The sequence below is a fragment of the Wasmannia auropunctata genome, unplaced genomic scaffold, assembly GCF_000956235.1.
Source record: "Wasmannia auropunctata unplaced genomic scaffold, wasmannia.A_1.0 LD335244.1, whole genome shotgun sequence".
NCBI classification, from domain to species: Eukaryota; Metazoa; Arthropoda; class Insecta; order Hymenoptera; family Formicidae; genus Wasmannia; species Wasmannia auropunctata.
In genome coordinates, this window is record NW_012027646.1 from 837788 (window position 1) to 862690 (window position 24903).

Genomic DNA, 24903 nt, shown 5'->3' on the forward strand with positions numbered 1-24903 from the left:
AATTTTAGTACGACAGAAACCTTCTAAATATATACACATATAACACTTTTCAAAGATTTTAATTTACAAGTACGTGCAAAAACTTCGTCAAAAAACTCATATTCTAATGTCCATGTGTGTTAAGAACAAATCTGCGAATAAAATTTTTTGAAAAATTCAGAGATAAATCCTACATCTGTAGGATATTGAAAGCCACGTGAATGTAAACACGGCCAATGCGAGCCAAATTACCAATGTCGGTGCGCAGACAATCCTTTTATTAAAATAAATTTCAGAACGTTTTATTCATTAATAATGATCATCTTCAGCTATACAATTTGTCTTTACCCATTAATATAAAAGACAAATTACGCATTAGCAGTTTATTAGTGTTATTTTTACTCACGTTGATTTTATATCAATGACTTGATATTTTATATCATCGATTTTAAATTCTATTGTCTATTAAGAGCGCAATACAAAAGCACGATCAAATGATATATTCAGCTAAATAAAAAAATATAAATAAATGTTTAACTGCTTAATACTTTATAAATGTATGATATCTTAGATATATTAACGGCGCTAACGACAGATGATGAAGCGACATTTTTTTTGTTATGAGATAAAGTGAAAAAATTATCAAGACCACAAAACTATCTCTCTTGTGTCCATTTCTGACTTCACTATGCAGACAGAATTTTTAGTCCATGTATGACATGATGTGGGAAGCTTAGTATTTATAGTTGTTACATTGTGCTCCATCGGGAGATGCTCGTCATATAGAGCTACTTTCTCGCACGCGATGTTGGTGAATTTTTTACGCTTAATTTCCCAGCAACCCGTACGATGGCAGTCTCACGCCACGCCGACGTGAAATCGACGAGACGTACGTGCTACAACGTGACGCGGTCGTAGTACTCGTTTGACGACGCGATACGTGGCTCGTTTCGCTCGTAAGCACGTTCTCGCTTTCTCGACCGTAGTCGATATGGGGGTCCGTGCGATACGTGAATCGTCGTGTTAATGACGCCGATGGCGGATTGTTACGCGACTTTGGTCCGTAAGTGAACGAATACCGACTATAGGAACAAACATGTGCGAAAGGCAGATATTGAGACGAATGTTAAGATATTCTAGAAATGCTTGCGTACTTTCGGTTAATTAAATTATATCGTAATAATCTTCATCGATTATTTACAACAGCTTACCTTGTTTTACTTTTAATATATATAGGAAAAATCAAAAGCTCGGCTATTTTTTTTCACTTGTTATAAGAAGAGAATTTAAGAAATAACTAAGCATTTGTTGAAAATTGTAAACACTGTATAAGACTTACCGTGTTGCGATAAGGGGGCAGGTAATGCTCGGCGAAGCCCAAGCTTCTGGACTCCAAGGCGCACACTCATACAATCTAAGTTCCCGGCCTGAAACTGCACCAAAGACACTGCGCCATCCGCCGGTGCATCCAGCGGCAAGACCGAATCCACTCCCGGCTCCTCGCGAAGTGCTTGCACTACTTCCGGCTCCGTCTTCGCTGCTCTCACTACTGGCTCGTCCGTTCTGCAAGTACACGCAACATATTTATGTTATTTATAATATAAACATTCAGTTTTTCATAACCGACGAGGGAAACTTTATGTACAAGAAAATAAACATGCTGTTTTTAATAATTACCAAAAAAGAATTTTAATAGTCCAGAATTAAAAATTTGAAAGTTCAGCAATTAAAGCTCTCCAAGCTCTTCAGAACTTGGAAAACTTTAAGTTAGGCGCAGCTGCAAGAAGACAGACAATTGAAAAGTTACAGAAAAGAGGTACATGTAATGCTATTAATTACCCAATATGCGTGAAGAATTATTAATTAATTATGAAAATACTTTAGCAATTGATAAGATAAAGAGAAGAATTGAAGACCAAAAAAATTCAATATTACGGAAAAGACGACGTTGTAATCGTAGTCTTCGTTTTATATCTGCAGCGTGATGTCAAGTGGAACGAGACATTCGGCTACAATTACGTTATTGTACAATTGACGTTTAGCTTGTTCGTGACGTGTATGAAAAAAAGTACGTCGATATTCTTTCGCTTTAGATGACGGCACTCGTACATCAAAAAGAAAAGAAAAGAAAAACGAGATCTATGACTAAAATTTTTATCAGTTACATTTTTTATCAGTTACAGTTGTGCTAATAATATACATAGATAAGAGAAGTATATATGAAAGAAAACAAGATCCTGTACGTTTTTATAAATATATATTATAAAAAATATTATAATGTTATAATTAATATAAAATACCTTATGATATATACATCATAACATCTTACCACTATTTTTCTACTAACAAGCTCTCTCTATTCTACATATTTTCCAAGAGTTTCATTGAAATCAAAACTTGCCAGTTTGTCTCTTGTTAGGATCGCAATCGCGTTGAAGTCGTAGAGGAACAACGTAAGAAGAGCACATTAATCTTAAACGACTTCCTGCCTCTTTCTCTCGGTGAAGGAAGGATCAAACTTCGTCCTCGGCCTCCTTAAAGCCCCGGAAAAGTTCGCGTAAGTAGCGGCATAAGGAGATACATCCCACGTACAAGGAGGGACCGGAAATTCTCTCGACGAAGTCGCTCTCAACCGACGAACGACATCCGATCGGAAAGTTTATCCGGCAGATTAAAAAACTCTACGTAGCAACCGTTGAACTAGTCTAGTGTATTTTATATGGAAACGAAAATGTTGTACACGGAGCAGACACAATTGTTTTTACCGGATCAGCATATTTCTACTTAAAACTACTTAAAGAACAAAGACGTTTTTTTAGTAACTAAACAGATAGTTACGCGTTACTACATATAATTACTAATGGATTAAATAGTAAAGTTGATGCGTGATCTTTCGAGAGCTCCGATATTCGGAAATTCAAATATTGTAAAATCTAAAGAATCAACAATTCTGAGAATTTTTTAAGGATCTAAAAATGCAAAACACTGAAGTTTAAAGAATTCAATGTGTTCCCAGAATCTTGGAATCGGAGAATCATTGCTTGTTCCTTTTTCCTTCGATCCGTTTCAATGCACCATAGACATCACAATCGTCGTTGGCGTCTTATCGGTGTGCGCCGCGACGCCGATTTTCTTCCGTGTCGCGGCAACCGTGAAATCGAGCGAAAAGAGCGGAGAAGGGAGACGTCGCGCAATCTACGACGAGGGTACCAATGTGGAATCAGGCGAAAAGAGAGAAATATTAAACGGCCGAGAGCGAATACCAAACGCCATGGGAGAAGGGAAAGGTCGATCGAACAGGTCGGAAAAGTTCGGAAGGCGCGAACGAGTCGAGGGAAGAGTTATCAAGCGGGAAGGAACGGCGACACTTCGTCCTTTCTCGTTCCGTCTCTGCAGGAACGCTCCCGATTTGCACCGTCGCGACGATTTCGTTAGAGATAATAAGGAGACGCTCATGAGAAATTATTGGCAAGCAAAAATAGACGCCTTTTGTTCGGAATAAAAAGACAGATATTAAATTAAGTATAAAGATTTTCTTCTTTCTTTTACTCTTTAAATATTTTAGTTGCAGTTTTGTAATTTTTGATATGCTAAACTTCTTTCAGATTTCTCCGTACTAGCAATATGATATATGTAAATTATTTTACATATACACGTATATTCGCATGTACGAATGAGCGCCTATAAAAGAAAATGTATTCAAAAGAAAATTTAATATATGGTATGTTTAAAAGAACAGGATAATCCATTAAATTACTGATATTGGATTTCCAATCTTTATTATAACTTTGTACACTTGACCTAAAACAAAACAATTGCATGATCAAACTTTGAAGGCAGGCAAAAAATGTAGCTAAAGAGAACAAATCCGTTGTAATCGAGCTGGATACTCAGCTGTAGAGTATAAATCGAACGGCTTTGATTTGCGTCCGGTTGGACTCCTAAAAGAAGCGATAACACGTGATGTACGAGTTTTTGCATCCTCCCTATGTTTTCACATGCACATATCTCGCTCGAACAGAGAAAGAGAGCAAGAGAGAAAGAGAGAGAAATTTCCGTTCGTATCTTCCCACATTCTTTCCTTCCACATATCGGCAAACCTACGCGCGACATTTTGACCTGTATCGTATATTCTGATCTGAAGTTTACCCTATTTTACTGTTTCATTTTTCTCGTTAATCTCTTTTTTAATTGCTATACTTTTTGTTGAATATCTATCTCTCGGTACATCGTGATGTCGTTCACGTGCGAATAGTGGGTATAGCTGCAGCAGCGTAATTTCTACCTTTGTATTCAATGTTCTCGGAACCGGCTATCGAGCGCCATACTTCTGTTTACGAGCCGCCATAATATAAGTGTAATCGCAGCGATATTTTCACAAGCATTAATCCCAACTGTACATTCATCGGGAAGCCAAGGATTAAAACAAGATTAAACACAGAATATCTCTATCCACTCGCAGCTGTACGAGAGAGCTCAACACGAGATGGAAGAGATCTCACGATCGCGTCCTAAATCATCTCGGCTAATTTCGCCTAATCTTTATGCCGGTAATAAAATAATAATTCCTTGTAAGCGCAGGCGTAGGCGGCAAATTAATAACAAAATGCAAACAATTTCGGGGCAAAAGATAGTGTTTTACGTAAAAAAACACATCCGCACGCGCACGCACACACACACACACACACACACACACACACACACACATACACACACACACATCATATCACATACATAATAACGTCTTGATTATAACGATGATATAAAGATAACGAGAGAAAATTTTAATTAACTCCGCTGCTTTTAATTTGAAAATCTTCGTGAACAGCAAAAATTTATAATAGCGGGTTATAATTATTACTAAATTCTTAAGAAATTGACTGAAAATTCCTGTATAGTAATAAATACTAAAAATAAATTAAAGACGAAATCTCTGTAAATGCTATTATTGCGAGGATTATTTGAACATATGTAACATATTAACCACGTAAATTAGTACACCTGCAACGAGACGCTCTTGCAATGGAACGCGGATTTGAGTTCCTAGTAATATATCGTTGTTAGAATTTCAGAAGCATAACATTGTGGTTTTAACTACAAGACGAGCGCGATTGCTCTTTCATATATATATATATATAGGTATATATACATATATATAGGGATTCTAATTGCCAATAATTCTGCAAACAAGTTAATCTCTCATTAAGCTTATCCAATTTCTTTTCTCGTAATCTAATCCTCTGCTTTATAATTTAAATTGATTGCAAAGATTATATGATTTTGGTTCAGATTTTATAAAATCAGCTTTTTCTCTTTAGCGAAATATCAGATGATTTCGATTTAAATATCACCGAATTTAATTATATATATAATACATGATACATGTAATCATAAAGGTTTTATTGAAAAAACTGTAAGATTCCTTATTCGACGAAAAAAAGAGTACAGAGATATTATGTTTAGAAACATATATCTTTTTTCATTTATTTAACTAGCTCAAAAATATGCGTAAATTCAATGAATACGCATTTAAAAACACACGCATTTCAATTGCGTTATAACGTCAATAAAAACAAACATGAAAACTTTTATATAACTTAACAATCGCATAGTATAGCAACGAAAAATACTCGCAATGACACATTTCTCTCCATTTTCATCCGATGCGACGAGAAAAGTGAAAAAGAAACGTTGCCTACTCTAAAACCCGGAAAATAATGGAGTCGTAAACATGCTTAAATGAGACAGACAACAAAACTCAAGCGTGTTCAAACTCAAATTGTGCGCGAACTGCGAGTGGAGGAAGGCAGCTGAGAAGCGGAGGAATGGCGAAGTATACGGTTGTCGGTGTGGCGTATTCGTAAATGTTGCGATCCTCTGAAATCGGCTTAAAATGTGTTACTGGGATGGTTACGATTTTCTCCTGAAATGCCACTGTTGTACGAATTTACGCAGAGAAACCTTTATTAAAATTTTTCAACTTCAAAAGTTTGAATTAAATACAAATTTTGCATTTTATTTATCCCAATCACAATACTATACTCTGAGATGTTTGTATTATAAAATATAAGTTAAGAATATTTAATAAGTGAAAAGTCGTTTTATAACTTGTTAAACAAGAAAACGTATCATTAGCACTGACATAAGTTAGTTTATTATTATTACCATTTTTGTTTCTCCTCTTTCACGAGATACTTAACATTTATAACTATTTGCTCCTAAAAAGTGTACGTGTGCTTTAAAAAAATAACGTAACGAATAAAATCAAAACATAACGAGAGATAAAACGAATGTGCGTCCGCACAGTTTCACCATGGTATGACTGCGGAGAACATCAGCTTTTACTGTACGTATTGCTCGTAGTTATAACCATTATCCTGCTATGATGCGATCATCCTGTATATCCGCCGTTACATCCTTGTGACGCCGACCCTAATGGAAAGCACATTAGGAGGTATATCTCTCACCTCGTACGAGGAGGGTGAATGTGAGGGCGGGAGAAGCTAGTGTTAGCCAGCTCGGCAACGCTTCCGCGCAAGCGAGTGGAAACGTTACGATATCGTTCTTAAAGTCGCCTGTCCGCGTATTTACGGTTCCACGGAATAGACCGAAGATACCCTTAAAGGAGAACGGAACTTACGACTGAGAAAATAGAAAGGAGAATAGAGTTTCGTTCATGTCCAGCGTAAAAATTATCGCTAGGAGAGTCGCAATATTCGCTTATTATTCTCTCGTGACCAAATTTACTTCACCTTTAACTGAAATCTCAGTCTAAATTAAAAATACTTATTCTAGCAAGAAATTTCTTCAACTATGTTTCGTTCACAAAATACAACTCAAAAATATACCTATAATAATTTTTTAAGTTTTAGATTAAGAAAGATTTAAATCAATTAAGAGAAATTAAATCACGCAGTACAATTAGTTATAAGTTAAAAAAGTTAGAATATTATACAAGATGAAAGAAATTAAATTAAAATACATATGGCTATATACTAAAAAATCGATTTATATTAAGATGGTTAAAAACTACTGTGAAAACTTGAAATTTGCATATATTTGCAATACAAACACTTAAAAAATAAATTAAGTAGACTCGAATGTTGACTCGATTTTATTCAAGTACATCGAAATATCATATCACTGAAAAAGAAAAATCATTCTTAATTGATAATCGCTTAATAACGCGACCGCAGTTGTTTACGCAAATTTACGCATAATTGCTGAAAGTATTAGGACCGGTGGACCTCGAAGACTTCACTGCCAGAACATAACCGACAAATTAATTTTCCTTGGCAATTCAATTACGCCTTAATTGGGTACGACGGAAATGAGACCGCATTAAAATTGCAAGCATCCAGACGGAGCCGGAGATTTTCTCCGGATTTTACCTCATTCGCTTTTCCAACTCGAATGACCGACGAATTTGATTTTCGAATGCATCGTCAACGTGTTTTCCGCCAAATTTGAATGCTCTCGAATAATTTGCTTTGTTTTTTCATTCTTATAAGTAAACAATTCAAAACAAACTCACAATTGTTTGTGATTATTGTAGATACCTATATATTATATATTTTAATACTATCTATTAAGAAAGAGAATATTCAGTTACCTAAATTATTTTTACTCTAATGTACCAACGTTTCATCTTGAAACTTGGTAGATCTTACGATAACACGTATCTATTGTATACACAAACGCAAAAGTGCCAATACCACATCCCCTACCTACCTACGCCATCGTGTAGATACACTTGCACAGGTATTGACACACGTACGCACATGCACACTGCCGCTGGCAAACGAACACGTACACGATCGTCTCTTGATCCGTCGTTCCAGCCGCAGTTTGCTTAGCATTGCTGATGCACTATCCACTTCCACGCGGAGAGTGAGATGGACATCACTGTAGAAGAGTGGAATACAGAGAGAGAGAGAGAGAGGAAGGGTCAGAGGAAGGTCCGAGAGAAGATTATGGATGGAGAACGTGGGTGTCTGTGTTTGAGGACCGATAGTGGCTCGCGTTCTAATTAATAACGAGCCCCTCGATGCAGTCCGCGGTTTTGCGCCGAGGGTGCACCGTATGTGAAAGAGCTTCCACGAATCGAGTAATCGAAGGGCGAAGAGTCATTACTCTACCACAAGGAGTACAATAAAACAGATAGGATTGCGAACTGAAAATTCCACTGCCTCGTTACTTACACAATTTGTTGGAGTCAATTTATGTGTGGAAACTCGACAGATGTTAAAAAATTTTAGTAGTTACTTGGAACATATCAATATCGTTACTGTAAATAGCTATAAGATTTATCAATTTTTAATAGTCATTTTAGCATAACATTACATCATCGAAATTCTGAATTGTAGTCAATATTAAACGATATAAAATGTTTTAAAACTGCGACCATTTGTTCCATGTATCAATTTTGTGAGCAATTTATTTATTTTACTTAATATACATTATAAAATACTAATTATTATAAACAATAAAAAAAACATTAATATCTAAAAATTAATCTAAATTTCTCAATGTTGCTATAATAAAACACTCTACTGTGTACGTTTTACAATAATATAAAATATGTTTATTTTTATTAATAACTGTTTCTAATGTTTTCATTTAGAATTAAAATAACTTTGATTGATGCCGAATTATCTTAACTAAATCCCCATCAACCTGATCTTGATAAATACATCCTATATGTGTGAACGCGCACACAAGATTCGTGGGTATTTGAGCACGTAGACTCTCCCGTGCCTTTTTCGATCGTGAGAAACATGAGGATTGAGGGAAAGGAAGGGATGACAGAGGGTTGAGAGGGTTAAAATAGCGGTTACTGGCGAGCTCTGCCGAGAAAGGCACGCCGAATAAATACTGGCGGCCGGACGGAACACTACCGATTGGTGGACTTGAACGATCGGAAAAGCCTGGACCGCGCAGAGCACCCTTACTCTACTCTCACCTCGACGATGCTGATTCTGCATTCCTCTCACTAAATCCTATTCTTCTTGACCTCTGAAACTATTTCCGGTTAGTCGGGACGAAGGACTTTTGCCGGTAAAAGGAAGAGAGGGGTGAAGAAAAAGATGGCGGGGAAGGGCATCGACAGGAGAAAGTTTATTGTCGCTCTTTACAACGCTATTATCCAGCGTTTAAATTAAGAAAATCTTACATACGTATTATGTAATATCAACTTCAACAATAAATTATATAACGATATGCATGACGTGGCGTAGCGATATTATCATTACATTTTGTTGTTAAAGATAGCCATTATACAAATCATTATGTATAATACGTCTATCGTCATGAAAAACAGAAACTATGTGAAATTGTAGCGTGTCGCGCTTCTCTAGGAATTTATCAAGAATTTTCTCGCGAATTTCCACAAGGCCGCCGCGATTTCCAGAATAACAAATGGCAGCTTCGATATCTCTCATTGTTCTACATATATATGCCAGCAAAGCTTTTATTTATCCGCAGGCAGTTAATTTTACATTTGACTACGAATGGAAAGACATTACAAAGCGACGCTTTATTATCCGGGGGTTAATTGAGAGGCGCATTAAGTTTTACCCAATTACATTAACTCCGGGTTAGTGAAAAAATATGCGAAGCTACGCGTGCGGCCGTAGTCTCTCTATGCTCGGATTAATTAAAATATACTTAAATGGCGTACCGTTAATTTTCAACGGCTAATTTAATGCCCGCCTGGCCTCAGATTTAATCCAACGCCAACACACTCGCCAGGAATGCGCGAACAAATTGCTTTTAAGCTCGCCGCCATATTCATGTTCCGCGTTTGGAACGGATCCGACAATAACCAAAAGTATAACGGGAGCACATACTAATAATAAAGGCATCATAAATAATAATAATAACAAAAATATATACAAAAAAATTATAAAGAAAGAAATTGTGCAAAAAAATGGCATCAAATTATCTGCCATAATTACCTCCCGTTCTCTCGCGAACAATTTTATAAGTAATTATCGTTCATATAACAAAATTATCATATATAAAACTTTCTGGGACGCATGTTATCAATATTTATGCTAAATTAATGTCGTTGTCATCATTGTTTGTACTCGACCCATTGAAAGCCGTTTAATTTCGATAAAAATGCGACGGTTAAATATGCTTCTGTCAATGTGCCGAACATAGGGTTGCGTAAGAACTGAGTAAACAGAAATTGCAGTATGATTGGGAACGAATTTATATCCGGGTGGGGTTGTGTGAAATAAAGCGATCGGTCCCGGCGTCTGTTCGATTTTCATGGAAATTATAATGGCTCGTCGCTGTTCCTCCGAAAGTGCCGTACACCGAAATTCCATGAAAATTCGTTTATCGCGAGCGGGCAGACACGACACGACAAAATTAATCGACGCCATCGACGCACTTTGATGTGGAATTTTAACGCTTTTTGCGCTCGATGTATTCCCGCTATTTGTTCCCCTCCAGTCGACTTTTTTACGCGGATGATTGTTAAACCATAAAAAGGAAGTCGTTACAAATGACAAACTAATTACACTGTTCAACGAGGATTTTGATTTTTTGCTTAAATTAGGTTGTCCTTTGGATATTTATTCACAATTTTCCAATGTGACATTAAAATATTTCTTCGTTACAATAAGTTTCAAATATTATTTGCAACTTAATTTTTCCATTAGAAAATTAGGCTAGGTAAATTATGAGCTTTGATCCAAGCTGAAGAATGGGCCGTAAGTCTCATATCTTTGTGTGTTGCAATTTCAATTTCGTCTTATCTCTGCCGGTCTCGGCATCAGTTCCCATGCCGTAAATCACGATTCGGGGGGAAATGCACAGTCCATGTCACCGCCGTGCCAATCGAGATCGGGTTTCGAATGTATCTCCTGCGAGATTGACACTTTATTGCGGTCGTATATACGAGATTAGGGGAGACGGCATTCCACCATTCACCTATGCTCGGACTTTCTAGGCGTTACTTCTGGCGGCGCGGCGCGGCGCGGCGCGGCGCGGCGTCGCCAATTCAATATGTGAACTTGTTGGATTTATCGGATTGCCCTTACCCTCCAGCCTTAGCTGGCTGCTGAGGCTCGTATTTGCGTCACGCTTCTTCTACAAATTGCCGACCTGAGCAAAATGTCGTATTTTGTTTCCTTCCGACAAAGAACCTGCTGAACAGTAAGTGCAACACTGCACTTACACGCGCGCCGATCGCCAACAATCGATTTCAATGTTTCTCAAATCATAAAACGTACAGTAAGATAAGAATCTTGGTTTTGTTATCAAAATGTACCTCTAAGATGCCAATAAGTAATACAATTATAACATACAACAAAACAAGTTTTACTTTTATATATGTAGAATTAATGTACACATTTGAATAAACTTTTCTATAGTTACGACAAATATATAAAATGGTTTCAACTATGTACAATACAAGTGCGTTTGCAATATTTTAAATTAAAGCGCGTGAATGCAATCGAGAAAAGTGAATCTAGTAAATATTGTTCTTTAGTTGAAGTGGCGATCGAGGCTATGAAAAACTGGTGTTGAGATGTCTCTGAAATGGCGCTACATCAATTAATTTTATCGAATGAACAAGAATCTAAAACCTGAGGGCAAATATATCGAAAAACAATGGAGCAACAATTATTCATTCTATTTGCCAATTTGCGGAAATTTTCGACGTCGTCTATATATTCATATAGGTATAAATTATTAACCTGATACTAAAATATTGTTTCCGAATAAAAAAGGTCGAAATATTTCGGCTGTATGTTTTTAGCGCGACTATATATAGTCCAACAGGTAGGGATAACTACTATAATCGGCTAACATGGCCGACCAGCACGAGAATCGAAACCGTCGACAGTGGAGCTGGCCGGAAATCGATTACATCCAACAGTAAATAAAATAAATCGACGATTTAAGCGGACGTAACGGCACACTGCGGACGACATTAAATAGGATGACAGAATGTAGTACAGGTACAGAATACACAGTACGAACACATAGTAGAAATGCGTGCCGCGTGGTGTTTTTCACGGCGGTTTTGAGTATTTTTCACAGCGTTTTTGTTTCAGTTATGAAAACGCCATGCGTGATCGGCGCATTTACCGCGTACGTTTTAGCTAGCTCGATGCTGTTCATAAAACGCAATATCCGGCTTTACGAGGTGCTCAGCGCGAACGGCCACGCTTCTAAATAATGATACAACTCGTTCGGCTAGTTGATCATGGCGCCACGTGTCCGCGGAAAAAAATCCATAAACGTTGCTTCGCTTTGCTGGATTACTCTAACAGCGGCACTTAAATATCCCATCCAATCGTTAATTAAATGACACGCGTCGATCACCGGGTCATGGATCACGGATCGATAAATTCCACTCGGACGCACGGCGATCGTCGCGCGGCGCGCTAATGAATACGCCGAGCTATATTCGCTGAACAAGCGGGCAAGCGAGCATTTCGTTTCACATCAGATTCCAACGGTAGTATATGCGATTTAATGTAAATATCGCCGATACAGCGGAAGCGATATTTATTTTATATGCGATACGAAACGTGCGTGGTAAATTGTTGATATGTAAGAGTTTTGAATAGATGCTAATAAAAAAACACCAATCACAGAAGTAATAAATACCTTTCAAAGATATAGAGAAATTTCTTTTTTCAACAATATTAATTTCTCACAAAATGTTTCATTTTTTTATCAATAATTATAAAAGATTTATTATTTCAATCCTCTTTTTTTATACTCAAGTATCAAAAAATCGAATACGATTCGTTCCATCCAGTTCTATTCAGTTTGAAACAAATAACTTTCATTTCAAAGCATTAAGTGACTAACGTGCAATAACAACGATTAGATAAATAATGGATTTTCCATTGAAAAAACTTTATCCAGATATCAATGATTTAATGCCAATAATGAGTAGAAAAAGATCAACTGCGTATTCAGTTAAATAACGTTGTAAGAAACATTCGAAAAGCTATTATTATCCTGCACACATTCAAATTTAAAATAAGTCAATCACATTTAACATATCAAATGCTGCAGATGATGAAATAATTGATCGCAATTAAACATTTATTCCTATTCATCACCGACGACATATTCATTGGCAAAACCACGAACCCCATCTGTTAGAAATCTGTTCTATCCACAGTTTCCAATTAAATATCGCCACTAGGGATATCCGAGGTGCGACAGTTGATCTTTCCATCTCCGCCTAGCCTAGTCATCCAACTCCACGCAGACGTGTCACTTGCAGAGATCGCAGCAGGTAAACGTGCAGCGGTGAGACTAGCCGAGGCATCGACGTAGGACGCCGCGCCGGTGCTATCGATCTACTGATCGTGTAACCGGCAGAAATCGATAACTAATACGCGAAGCCCGCCACCGGATGTTGCCTTGTTGATAAAGGACCGCCCTGCGAGCACCGGCGCGGCATCAAGGACGCCGCAGGAGGGCCGTAGGGCACGCGGCTACCGGCACATAATTGATTGGCATTAGCGCGCCTGATTGCCAGTCGCCCTCCTCTGAAATCGTCCCACGGGCTGCTTAAATACTAGCCAACGTCTCTCTGAACCAAACGGTACGTATTTGAGCGGTTGCGACAGTAATCAGGCAATATGGTACGCGCGGCGAAGGAAGGTCAATTGGCGAAGGCGGCTATAGGTTTCGGGCTCGTCGGTTGCTTTCCTATAACGTTGACGTTGAATAATTCCATGTACACAGACTAGTATACTGTTAATAAACGAAGCGGCTCGTCGTTTATCGTACATTTTCCTGCCCGTATACATACGGGTGAAACTAAATGAAATTTAACAACTATCAAATCATCAATTTCCTCACAAACATTATAAAATCGGAAATAAAAATCGGTATAGAAATCAGTATCTCTATGAAAATAGTCGATATTTTCAGTTTTTTCACGTTTATGCGGGTACTTCTTATCAAGGATCGTGTCAACCCTTTTGTTTCGTGAAAAAAAATCACCCTCAATCTATACGAGTCTACATACCGGTTGGAATCCGGCAAAAGACGGAAATCAGTTTCATGCGTGAGATAAAAAAAATCTACAACACAGAATTTCTTTTTTTTCTTTTTCAAAACACGTTTTCATCTCTATGGAAATTATTAAATAAATAAATTGAAACAAAATTTTTAAAAAATACAGAACGTTAAAGTTAAAGTGACAGTTACTAAATTGGATCTTGAGTTTTCTTGAATAAATAATATTTTATTAAAAATTGTAGATTAAAAACTTATTATTCTATAAAAACCCATTATTCTATAAATCAGCTTTCATCAAGTATTTCATTCGTTGCGACGTGACAAAAAGTAAATAATAATTTTAAAATTTGTTACCTTATATAAAGGTCATTCTTATCAAGAGTAAGATTGATCTATTGAGCTTCAATAACATCATGTACAAAATGTTCCTGGATAAATTGTTACAAGGCAGTATAATGTGTTGTGAGAAGTTGCCCTGTATTAAGCATACTTATTTTCTATAAGCAAAAATGTCGAGGAACTTCTCTCACCTGAAGACAGTGCCTCCTCGCCAACCAGCCTATGTGCTGAAGTTGCTGCGGATCCGGAAGTGCTGAGGCCAGTCGTAATGCTTTCAAGGTGAGGGCTGCCAACGCCGAGTGCAAAGCATTGAACCAGACGTTCGCTTCCGTGTTGTCAGCGGCTCTCAACCAGCATTCGTGGACACCATCAGGCGAGTGTAGTTCTAGGATACGTCCTTCTGCAACAAAAAGAAGAAAGAAAAAGTTAACGTAGTATTTCATGAAATTGCAAAAATTGTTGCACGTACATAATTTATATAGATGTGAATTGTTACATCTCGAACATAGCATATCCTCATTTCTGGAAAACTTTTGAAACGAACTTGATCCAGTCATAATTATTACAATAAAAATACAGATTTATACATATTTTTCTAGTACAACTTTATGCTAATTTTATGCATTTTATTTTTTCTAGAAAAATTATCAGTTGAAAATGTTTAGAAAGCAATATTTTCACACTCGTGTGAATTATTACCAACTAAAATATCAAATTTTGCCTATTCCTTAGAATACGTACGAAAGTAATTCAATTTACAATTCCATTCCTAAAAATCTATTTAACAATTTCATTACATCAAGAGCTATCGAAATAACCATCACAGGTTTTTCTTTTTCGTGAAAGTTGGGTGCTGTGAGTTATACGTGGCAAAAGCGAGACAAGCGACGGCACCAAAATTGAAGTTGCTTAGCGTCGCTCCTGGTAGCTTATAAACCTTCCTCTCTTTTCGTTAACACGAAAACTTTAATACGTCTGACATAAATCGCGCGAGATCGGTCACGAAGGCCTGGAATAAGTTTATAATCGGAATATCGCCGGTTCTGGAGATTGTCTCGCTTCTCGACGTCCCACATAATTCGTCTACATGCACTACAAGCCTGGAGAACTTTGCAATTTCCTGTTTGGCTAGTTTCTAGATTTATTATGCTAATACTAGGCTTGTTTTTTCAGCGCCAATAACAATACTACTGCAACTATATACAAGCCTGTTATCGATCCGAAACATAATACAAATAAAACTTTTAGTTTTTACAATTTATTGATTTAGAGCAGTTCTTATGGTTTAAAAATATTTTACCGCTAAATAAATAATTATTAATAATTATTGAAATTTTGACATACAGGTGATATGACTAATATACGATTATATGACTATATAATAGAATGTTATTAAGTAATTTTTAAGTAAACTTTCCTTTTTATACAAATCAGTTTGATGAAACACTTTCACGAGCCGAAATTGCAACAATTTTTTTCGTTTGGCACCTCAGATTCACGTCAAACTCATCGGCATTTCGTACGGAAACATACCTCGACGTGCTCTTTTTTCCGATTCCGTATATACGCATTCTAATCGCCCTCTATCGAGAAACGGCGCGGAAAGTTCCGGAAGCAGCAAACTCGCGCTACGTGTGCGGAAAGGCGCGGCGGCCGTAAGAAAATATTGAATTTCCGATCAAAAGGAAATTACGCTCGAGTTAAAAGCCCCTTTATGTCACTCCCGTCTGCCCGGCCTTTTCTGCCTAAAAAGAGGCAAACGAGACGAACACTGCTCTTGCGAAAGGGGACAGAAACATTGGGAAACGTAGCGTGATGTCGAAATGATGGGATCACGTGATTAATGCTTTCTCTCGTCTATTTTATTGTAAAGGGAATTTAATCGATCAAGTATATTCCGTTTAATCCTGTAGCGGAAAGCAGGAAATTGGTATATCATAAGTTACAGCGTTTCAAGAGATATTGAATCATGTAGTACATGACGAACCTGCAACTCAACATACCACAACTTTACATTTTACATAGCTACGGTTAGAACAATGTACCAAAATGTAAAACAGAAATTAAAGTATAGACTCTTCTACAGTATTTTATTTTAAGTTCACGAAAATAAGCTGACACAATTAAAAATTTTATTACATCGATTAAAGTCATGTGACATTTGCATTCCATTGCACATTATATATTTAAAAAAATATCCGCTGCTGTCAAATAAAAAAAGTTATTTATAACAAATGAGATTACCGTAAAGTTTAACATTTGAATGTGTGATAATCCCACTCAAGTGTAAATGTATTCAGTAAAAAAACTGTAAAAAATAATTTTAGATAATACGCCATAGTATCGTTCTTGTCGAGTAATAGCCAGCCACTTTTCAGCAAACACGACTAATGCCGTGCTATCCAACCGAGTAAATTCTTTGCCAAAAATCATCTACCGTAATCTTATCTGTCTAGCGTTACGTATACATATGTAAAGAATGTCATATATACATATATACATAATATAAAATGGCATATCTCTAGGTTGTTTCATAAAAGATATAGAAATTTGAAGTGCGGCAAGTGCCTCAATTCTCTTATCTGAAAGTTGTACATACATACGTCACGTGATTTAAAAAGAACAAAATAGGAGCATTTCTTCAAGAATTCTATCTTTATATTATACAAATATCAGTGTTCTGAAGATCCAGACATATCTCTTTTGCGAATAATTCAGTATTGGTAAAATTAACACATCTATTTGTCAATCGTGAAACGTGCCTTTGCATGGTTTTCTCATGTTAACTGTGTTATACGAAAAAGAATTTCTTTGTGGTTTTTCACATACGGTGCGTGCCTTTTCGCCAGAATGCGTACTCTTGTAAAATCTATGGAAAATTGCTTGATTTGCGTCAAACACAGCGCTGCGAAAAACCTTTATGCTCGTTAAAAATACAAAAGAAAAGATGCAGAATATACAAAGGAAAAAAATAACAATTACAATTGTAGTAAAATTGTAAAAATTTTCACATTTGGAAAGAAAAGAAAATTAAAATTAAAACTAAGAATAAGTTTGACTATGATTTACTATTTTATTAAAATGGTAGAATAAAAGAAAAATAATGATAAAAATCACAGAAAATAATCAATGAGTTTAGAGCAACACATGCGTACACATACGCACACAAATTCTTTGTATATAATTTTATTTCCCATTTACTTTTTTATAATCAGAGTTTCCTCAGTTTCTTCGAATTTTTAATTTTCTTTGTACAAGTCTCCGTATAGAAACTTTAATGTTACACAAACGCATTTTTGTCTGTACACTTGCAGGGTGCTTTATGCCGGAATAGTCTTTTCCGCGAGACGAACTGCTTCTCGTCGACGAACAAGATTGCCAAGATCCGCGAAAAATCTGCGAAGGCCTGATTCGCTCTAAAGAGCGGAAGGACGAGGGTGGCGTTTGGGTAATAAAATGTCGAAGCGACAAAGGCAGCGAAAGGACGAAGAGCAAGGGCTGAGAAAGACGAGATGCCCACAGTTCCGTACGAAGACGGTGGCTCAAAGGAAATCGAAATGCGCTCGCGTCATTTCGTTACCTCGCTTTCCATTCCTTTCCTTTACCTTCCACCTTCACCCTTGCGTTTTTCTTTTTCCTCGTAAGAGTGCGATTCCCCTTGAACGTAATTTTCCGGACATTCCATCGACCGGATTTCGCTTTCGTTTCTTGTTTTGCGCTTCGTATGCTTCCGCGAGTTCTCCAATTTGCTAGTCAAGTTCTGAACATATGAGCAAGATAAAAACAAGAACGGAAATGGAAATTATCTTTTATTTAATGGAAAAAACTGCGTTTTACCCTCTTATAAGTTTATTTATTTATTATGCAACTTGTTGCCCTTCTCCAATATCCAAAAAATGCACAAATTCCAATATATTTTTTAATTTAATTCCAATTCTAACCTCTTAAATTTTTTTTTCTATACATCTCTTGAAGCTTCATTAAAGTTAAAAGGAATCTTCGCGCTTTATTTGCCGCGCTTTAGCAACTATCACATTTTTCAAATAGTTAACTGTTTTTTATAAAGTTTATAAGACACAGGATCGCATGAAAAGCTGATGCGAGCGATAATGCACGTTGACGCATGGTTTATTACCGTTCATTTGATTTCATGCGGCGTTAATAACCGTGCCGCTTATAACATCATAATGTCATCACGTGATACGAAGTAATATGCGCAACCGTGCCTAGTTACATTCTATAACGTTCAATCAACGGAATCCTACGTACTTATTAACGGCATTATCACGGAATGGCACGTACCTATTAATTATATTACCGGAGCAAATAATTATCAATGTAATCACCAAGCCCACGTATAGTAATACCCATAATGTTACCAACCTAACATATTGCCAATTGTTCTATTTATCTATTTAGGTATGTATGTAGTATCACTTTCGCGCGAATACTCTTATCATCTTATGCTGTGAAAGTTAAATAATGTTTGTACAATTTATTCTAAACAGGCATCATTATAAATGAATCTAAATTAGGAGTTATAGAAATAATATAGGAACAATGTTTTCGTAAAAATATTATTTATTTAAAGTAAAAAAAAATTTTCTTCATTGGTTTCATTTATAACGTCTAATATTTTTTATCTTGGTACATATATATCCGTTATCAAAAATTCACTCATCCAAGTCTACAGAGACACAATTCCTTGCTTGCTTCAACCAGAGCACCGGAAGCTTCGATCCTTTTTAGAAGAAAAAGGATATCCATCGCTTTAAAGTTTGATGGGCCATCCGGCAGCAGAACGCCAACGTTGCTAACAACAACGACAAAGATGGCACACTCCAGCATGCTGTTCCGAGTCTCTTTATGCGCGCTTAATGCATTTTTGAAGGTTGGAATATCATAAAGACGAGCCTGTAATAAACTGCGCGACGGTGGCGCAAACTCACCTCCGATAACCACCCCGCTTCGTCCGCGGGCATCCGCTTTCTCAGCGTCTCGCATCGCGTGCTTCAATGTCTACGTGCGGGGAAGGTTCCGAAGACAAGCGGGTGGTTGTGGAGGGTGACTGTGGAGGATAGCTGCTAGCTGCATTATAAAGGAAAGTACCCAGAAGGGGGTTTTCAAGAGCGTGAGCGAGATGTTAACAGCCAGACAGCATTGTCGTCAAACCACATCCGCGTTTTCTAATCAGAGAAATTCGTTCCCCCCTCCCCCGGGGGAGTTCTCTTGTTGATCCTCCGTGACACCCAGGAATATAAGCAATCAGAAATATTAAACTGTTCCATAGTGCCTGTTAGCCCTTTAAAGAGATTGATGAAAAATATTTACATTTACCTTGAAATGAAATGAATTTAACACGACGACTAGAATCATAGCAAATTGTATTTATATAACGTCTGCTAGTTTATTGCCAACAAATAAATACTTGCTACATTAATTATTGCTGTTAATTAAACTTGTAATTATTTAATGAATTGTACAATATACAGTAGATATATAAAAATTTGTGCGTAATTTAATTCTTTATATAATAAGTTTTGACATTTATTAAGATTATTCATGTTTTAAAATAATAATTCATCTTTTAGTAAAACGTACACTTTCAAAGTATTTTAATAGAGTAGGTAAACGTGTCTGTGTAGTGTAAACGGAATAGGATTCTATAACGTAAACGAAGCCTAAGATCTTTACATCTTAACGCGCCCTCGCGTCGCAAACTATTTCCCTGGTGCGATTATTCATTAAGAGAGACAACGGCGGCGTATTACACCGCCGTGTAATGCCAGGACGACACGGCGAGAGCGAGTTACAGTGCGAATCCAGCCACGATGTCGGCACCGGCTGGCGTTTCCTTCCCTCACGGTTGAAGAGCCATGCTGATGCAATGGCGGCTTCTTCAGAGGGAAACTGCGCCAGACAAGCTACACACGATTCTTCATGCCGTTTGCATTTAGGACGACGCAAACGGTCCTGAAACGACGACGACGACGACGACGACGACGACGACGACGACGACGACGATGATCCGCTTCCCGAAGTTCCTGCTGCGGGAACAATCGGCCTGAACGGCGGAACTTAGATTGCAAGAGTAAGCTGATGTTACGGAAATTGAACTCCTGAAGAAGGATGCGTATCCTGAGGGAGCCGCGACCATGTAATCGACGTCGCGCGAATTTCGCGTTAATTAGAAAGGAACTGATAATGTTTCACAATAAACAGGGAATTAATTATGACAGAGTTTGTCATGTGCATCATATTACTAAATTCAATTGACTAACTTCTACAAACCATGAAGGAAATTAGAATGTATTAATGCACTTAATGTACTTTAACACTACACATCCGGATAGTTGTGTAACGTAAACGTAATAATACAAGTCAATAGTAACAAAATAATTGATATCTGTAAAATTCTTAAGAATAGGCACCGCCTAAGAAATTAAACTTTTCAGAAAAAATTATTTTGACGCAATCATTATTATCAAGATTATTCACATCAGCTGCTACATACGACTTTAATACGGCTCTAATACAAATTAAGGTTCGTTGTTGATTCATTTGTACTAAGACTTCAGTGATACTATTGGATAGTTTCGAAAGGATTAAAACAGCCCTTTCCCAATAAACTAAAGCAAGGTTTAGTGAATTCTCGGGAAGCGGTTGTTTCTGGTAAATCTTCTCGCCTTCCTGGCAATGACGACGTCGTTTAATTAGAATAGTCTGGGATAATTAAAGGGATTACCAGCATCCGACAGAAAAGATTCGGGGTACGCCGCAAGAGGTGAATTCTCTCCACTTCTCGGTTTCGTACAACTTTTTCTTCAAAACATTTTAAAACTTTTCACACAAGCGTTTTAATTCTTCACTCTTTCGAAAGATTTAAGAAACTTCTAGCTTTTTCTATTTTAATTTGTTATTTATATTCATAAAAATGATACATACATTCGTGAAAAAATTGTGACTTTCGTTTTAGAATATTTGTAAAATAAATACTGTTGCATGGTATAATATCTGTTGACAAAAAGACTGACAAAGCATTCCGCACAATTGTAATAAAATTCAAAGGAAATTATTTATTTAAAAAATGTTAAAAAGTTAAAAGAAAGAATGCACAATATGTGGTAAACATCGCATAAACTTATATCAATAAAAATATTTCCTACGTAAGTTTAATTTAACTTTTCCATGCCTACGTTGGATATGTATTCGTCAAGATAAACCAAAATGATACAGAACTCATTTTGGTGCGGTACACGACTCCAAACTTAGTAAAACTTGTCTTTTTCCGGTGGATTAATTTTAGGCAATGCTGGCATTCGTAACTCGCTAGACGAAAATGCGCATTAACATAACTCCGCGTATCTCCGCTGCACTGTGAAGTGCATTCGCAATCTAGTAAACCAAGTAGGAGAATAGTATAGTCCGTCCTTTCTTAGTGATTTCTCCTTATTTAATTTGGCGAGCGTTTACTTCTAGTAAGTAAACTTCTAATTAATCTTAGTTGATAAAATAATGGAGCTATATTAATGCGCGCCGTGTTGATCGTCGGAGATACCTGTAGATGCCTTTGATGATGAGGCGGACCACAGCGTTAATTAATTTTACGCTGTTTCCCGTTGGCGAAGACTGCTTTTATGGATCAACGGGATTAACCGCAAAATGCCCAAAGAGACAACGCGATCACAAGTATGAAGATTAGATATCCCTGCGAATACTACTTTCTTCAACAAAGGCTAGATATGATAAGAGATATTAAATTAATTTTTAAATTTATTATAGAAATATTAGAAATAGAGAAATATTATATAGAAATATATTAAGAAATTATATAAAGACGTATATTATTTTAGGAAAAATAACAATTTTATTTATACTGGAATTTATGTATATATACATATAATATCATTCAATATTTTTATTTGACAAAAATTTTATATCATGTTAATTATAATTTATATGTCAAGTACTCTTACATTAATTAATTTACCTTTGTACTTCTCTAAATCCTTGCTTCGGTAATGTCACAAAGAACTAGACACAAAAACATTTCTGTACAACGACATAAACATGCGAAATAAAATACGATCCGTTACAGGACACGAAGAGTAAGAACGAGCAACTGCGAGGGACAAAACGCGTGAGAAAACAGGAAAAGAAGGAAAGAGAGTTGGGTGGGAGGTGAGTTGGCCGGCGCGACGGGAAACAGTAAAAATTTGCATCACAATCGTGGATAGAAATAATTACGCGAGAAGCGCGCGCGCAAATGGAAGGGGTGGCGCAGATGCGAATGCGGATGCAAGAAGGGGTAGAAAGGCGCGTGTGGAGGAGAGATAGAGAAACGACTAGCCGGAAACACGACTAGAAATTCAGATACGAGGTACACCGATAAAGGAAAAAAAAGGCAACGGAGATTCAAAAGGGGAGAAGCTGAATTTCCCTGTTTATATAGAGTAGGAAAAAAATAAGAGAGAATGAGAGAGGAAAGTTCGACACATTGCACATTCCGACGCTGCAACAGTAATCCGAAATAGATAGATTCAATAAAAAACTAGAAACTGTTAAAAAGATGTAAATTAAAATATATAAGTCCAAATTGCATCAGAAGAGTTGTAATCTAGTATAATTAATCATTTGCTTTATCTATGGGTAATGCTTTTTAAAAAACATCAAGCCATTCTACACACCATTACAGAATTGTGTAAATATGAAATTTATGAAATATACAAGACATTTGTTCAATATCAGGAAAAGTGGAGGAACGCGCGTCTTTTGTATAGCTGTTTTGTCAGTGAGATTTAAAGCGATCTCCAAGAAAATGTTGCCTAAAATCAAGCTGGAGAACAGTTTGATAGCATTGCTGTTGATACTCGTGTACTTTTGAAAAAGAGTGTACAAATCTTAGCATAATCCACTTTTAAAAACAGCACCAGACGCTTCCCCGATATACATAAAAGTACTTATTTCTGAATTTCGCGTTAATTTTAAATAGCAAAAGATAAATATTAAACTCATCATATTATATATCAGAACGCGTCTGTATATATGACATATTGAATGTTAAATATATCATTAATGCATAATCATAATCATAATTAGTCATTATTATTAATCATTATTACATAAGTAATAATAATTAAAGCTGTCTATTTAAAAAATGTAGTCTGTTATTAATCTTCAAATGGTACACTTCTTTCAAGCACCCCGCGACAGATACTTTGTGAAAATGTCAATATGGTAAAAATTTTCGCGGTGCAAACTCTTGTATGTACCATTTGAAAGTTAATAATATATACAATTTTTTATGTAATATAATTTTGATAATTTAATTTTCGATTATTTAGTTTTGAAATTTTTAATTTTCAAATTACAATTTATTAAGTAACAACTTTAGTAACTTTTTACTTTTCATTACTTATTCCGCAATTATTAATTTTTATTAATAACATTTATCTTATACATTATTTAATAACAATTATACATTGTCTGATATTCTATTAATATCTGAAAACAAGCTACATTTATGTTAAATCTGAAATTATGTGTTTTTATTCGAGAGTTATTATCCCCGAGATCTGCGGCGAGAATGTGCGGCGAGATAATGGCGACAGAATTGGACAATTTAAGCCAACCAAATTCATATTGCCACAGAATTACGTCTAATATGATTATAGAATGATATAAAATTAATTCCGGATAATTTTTCTTTGAACCAATATAAATCAGAAGAAATTTCTTGATATGTAATAAATAAATGTAACAGATATTTATTATAATAAATATGAATAAAAATTAAATGTCCCAATTGACGTCGCATAGGTAAAATCTATGGAAATTAATTATTCAATTTTTGCCCTTCTTTGGATTTTTAATCTCACTTGGACTACTTATTTTATTCTTTTACACATACAACCAATTTATAAAAGTCTTCATTTTTTTTATTTAGAATTAGAATATTTAGATTTTTACAAAAATCGCTTTTTGATGTAAGATATCTAACACGGTGCTGAAGGTTTGGTAGTCTCTTCCGAGCAACATTCTATATGCTCATTCCAATATCCGGCCGTGCGAAAATTCAAACCACCCGCCAACAGTATGGCAGCGATAACGCGCGAAAGCCGATATCGTTCTGCGGCGGACCGTTCGCTCTGACCTGACCGATATTATCATCGCTGCATCGTGGTGCTTGTGAAGTTTGTTTGATTTGTTTCACATGGGTGAAATTATCGGAATGCATATGACTGCGTATTGGTGTGAACATATCGATAAAGCGACATTGCACATGTATGCAACATGATCTGCAATTTTATAAATTTCTCCACCGTAGAAATTTATTAAAAAAACAGAACTCTCAGGCTATCTTGCAATTTCAAAAAATCTTAACAAATTTGGAAATTAATCATTCTTAGTAGAACAATGAGAATACATTACTAAATTCTTGATCGGAATAATTTATTGTTCCTAATAGTGTATCTTTTTTAAGAGAATTTGAATTTTTAAGTAGTAAAGTTAAAAAAATTATAGCTCTGATATATGGAGTATAGCATTTAAAATTACAAATTTTAAGAAACACTTTAA

At 36.2% G+C, this 24903-nt stretch overlaps 1 protein-coding gene across 10 annotated transcripts in view; it reads right to left on the reverse strand.

The window, feature by feature from the left end:
* LOC105457403 (beta-1-syntrophin) overlaps nt 1–24903 on the reverse strand; it is a 193917-nt gene that overhangs the window by 15032 nt on the left and 153982 nt on the right. For all 10 annotated transcript variants that reach the window (XM_011702045.1, XM_011702052.1, XM_011702051.1 and 7 more), the window contains 2 exons: nt 14517–14725; nt 1319–1542 (listed from right to left, as the gene is read on the reverse strand). In XM_011702045.1, the coding sequence (XP_011700347.1) occupies nt 1319–1542; nt 14517–14725 (433 nt within the window). The remainder of the gene's footprint in view (nt 1–1318; nt 1543–14516; nt 14726–24903) is intronic.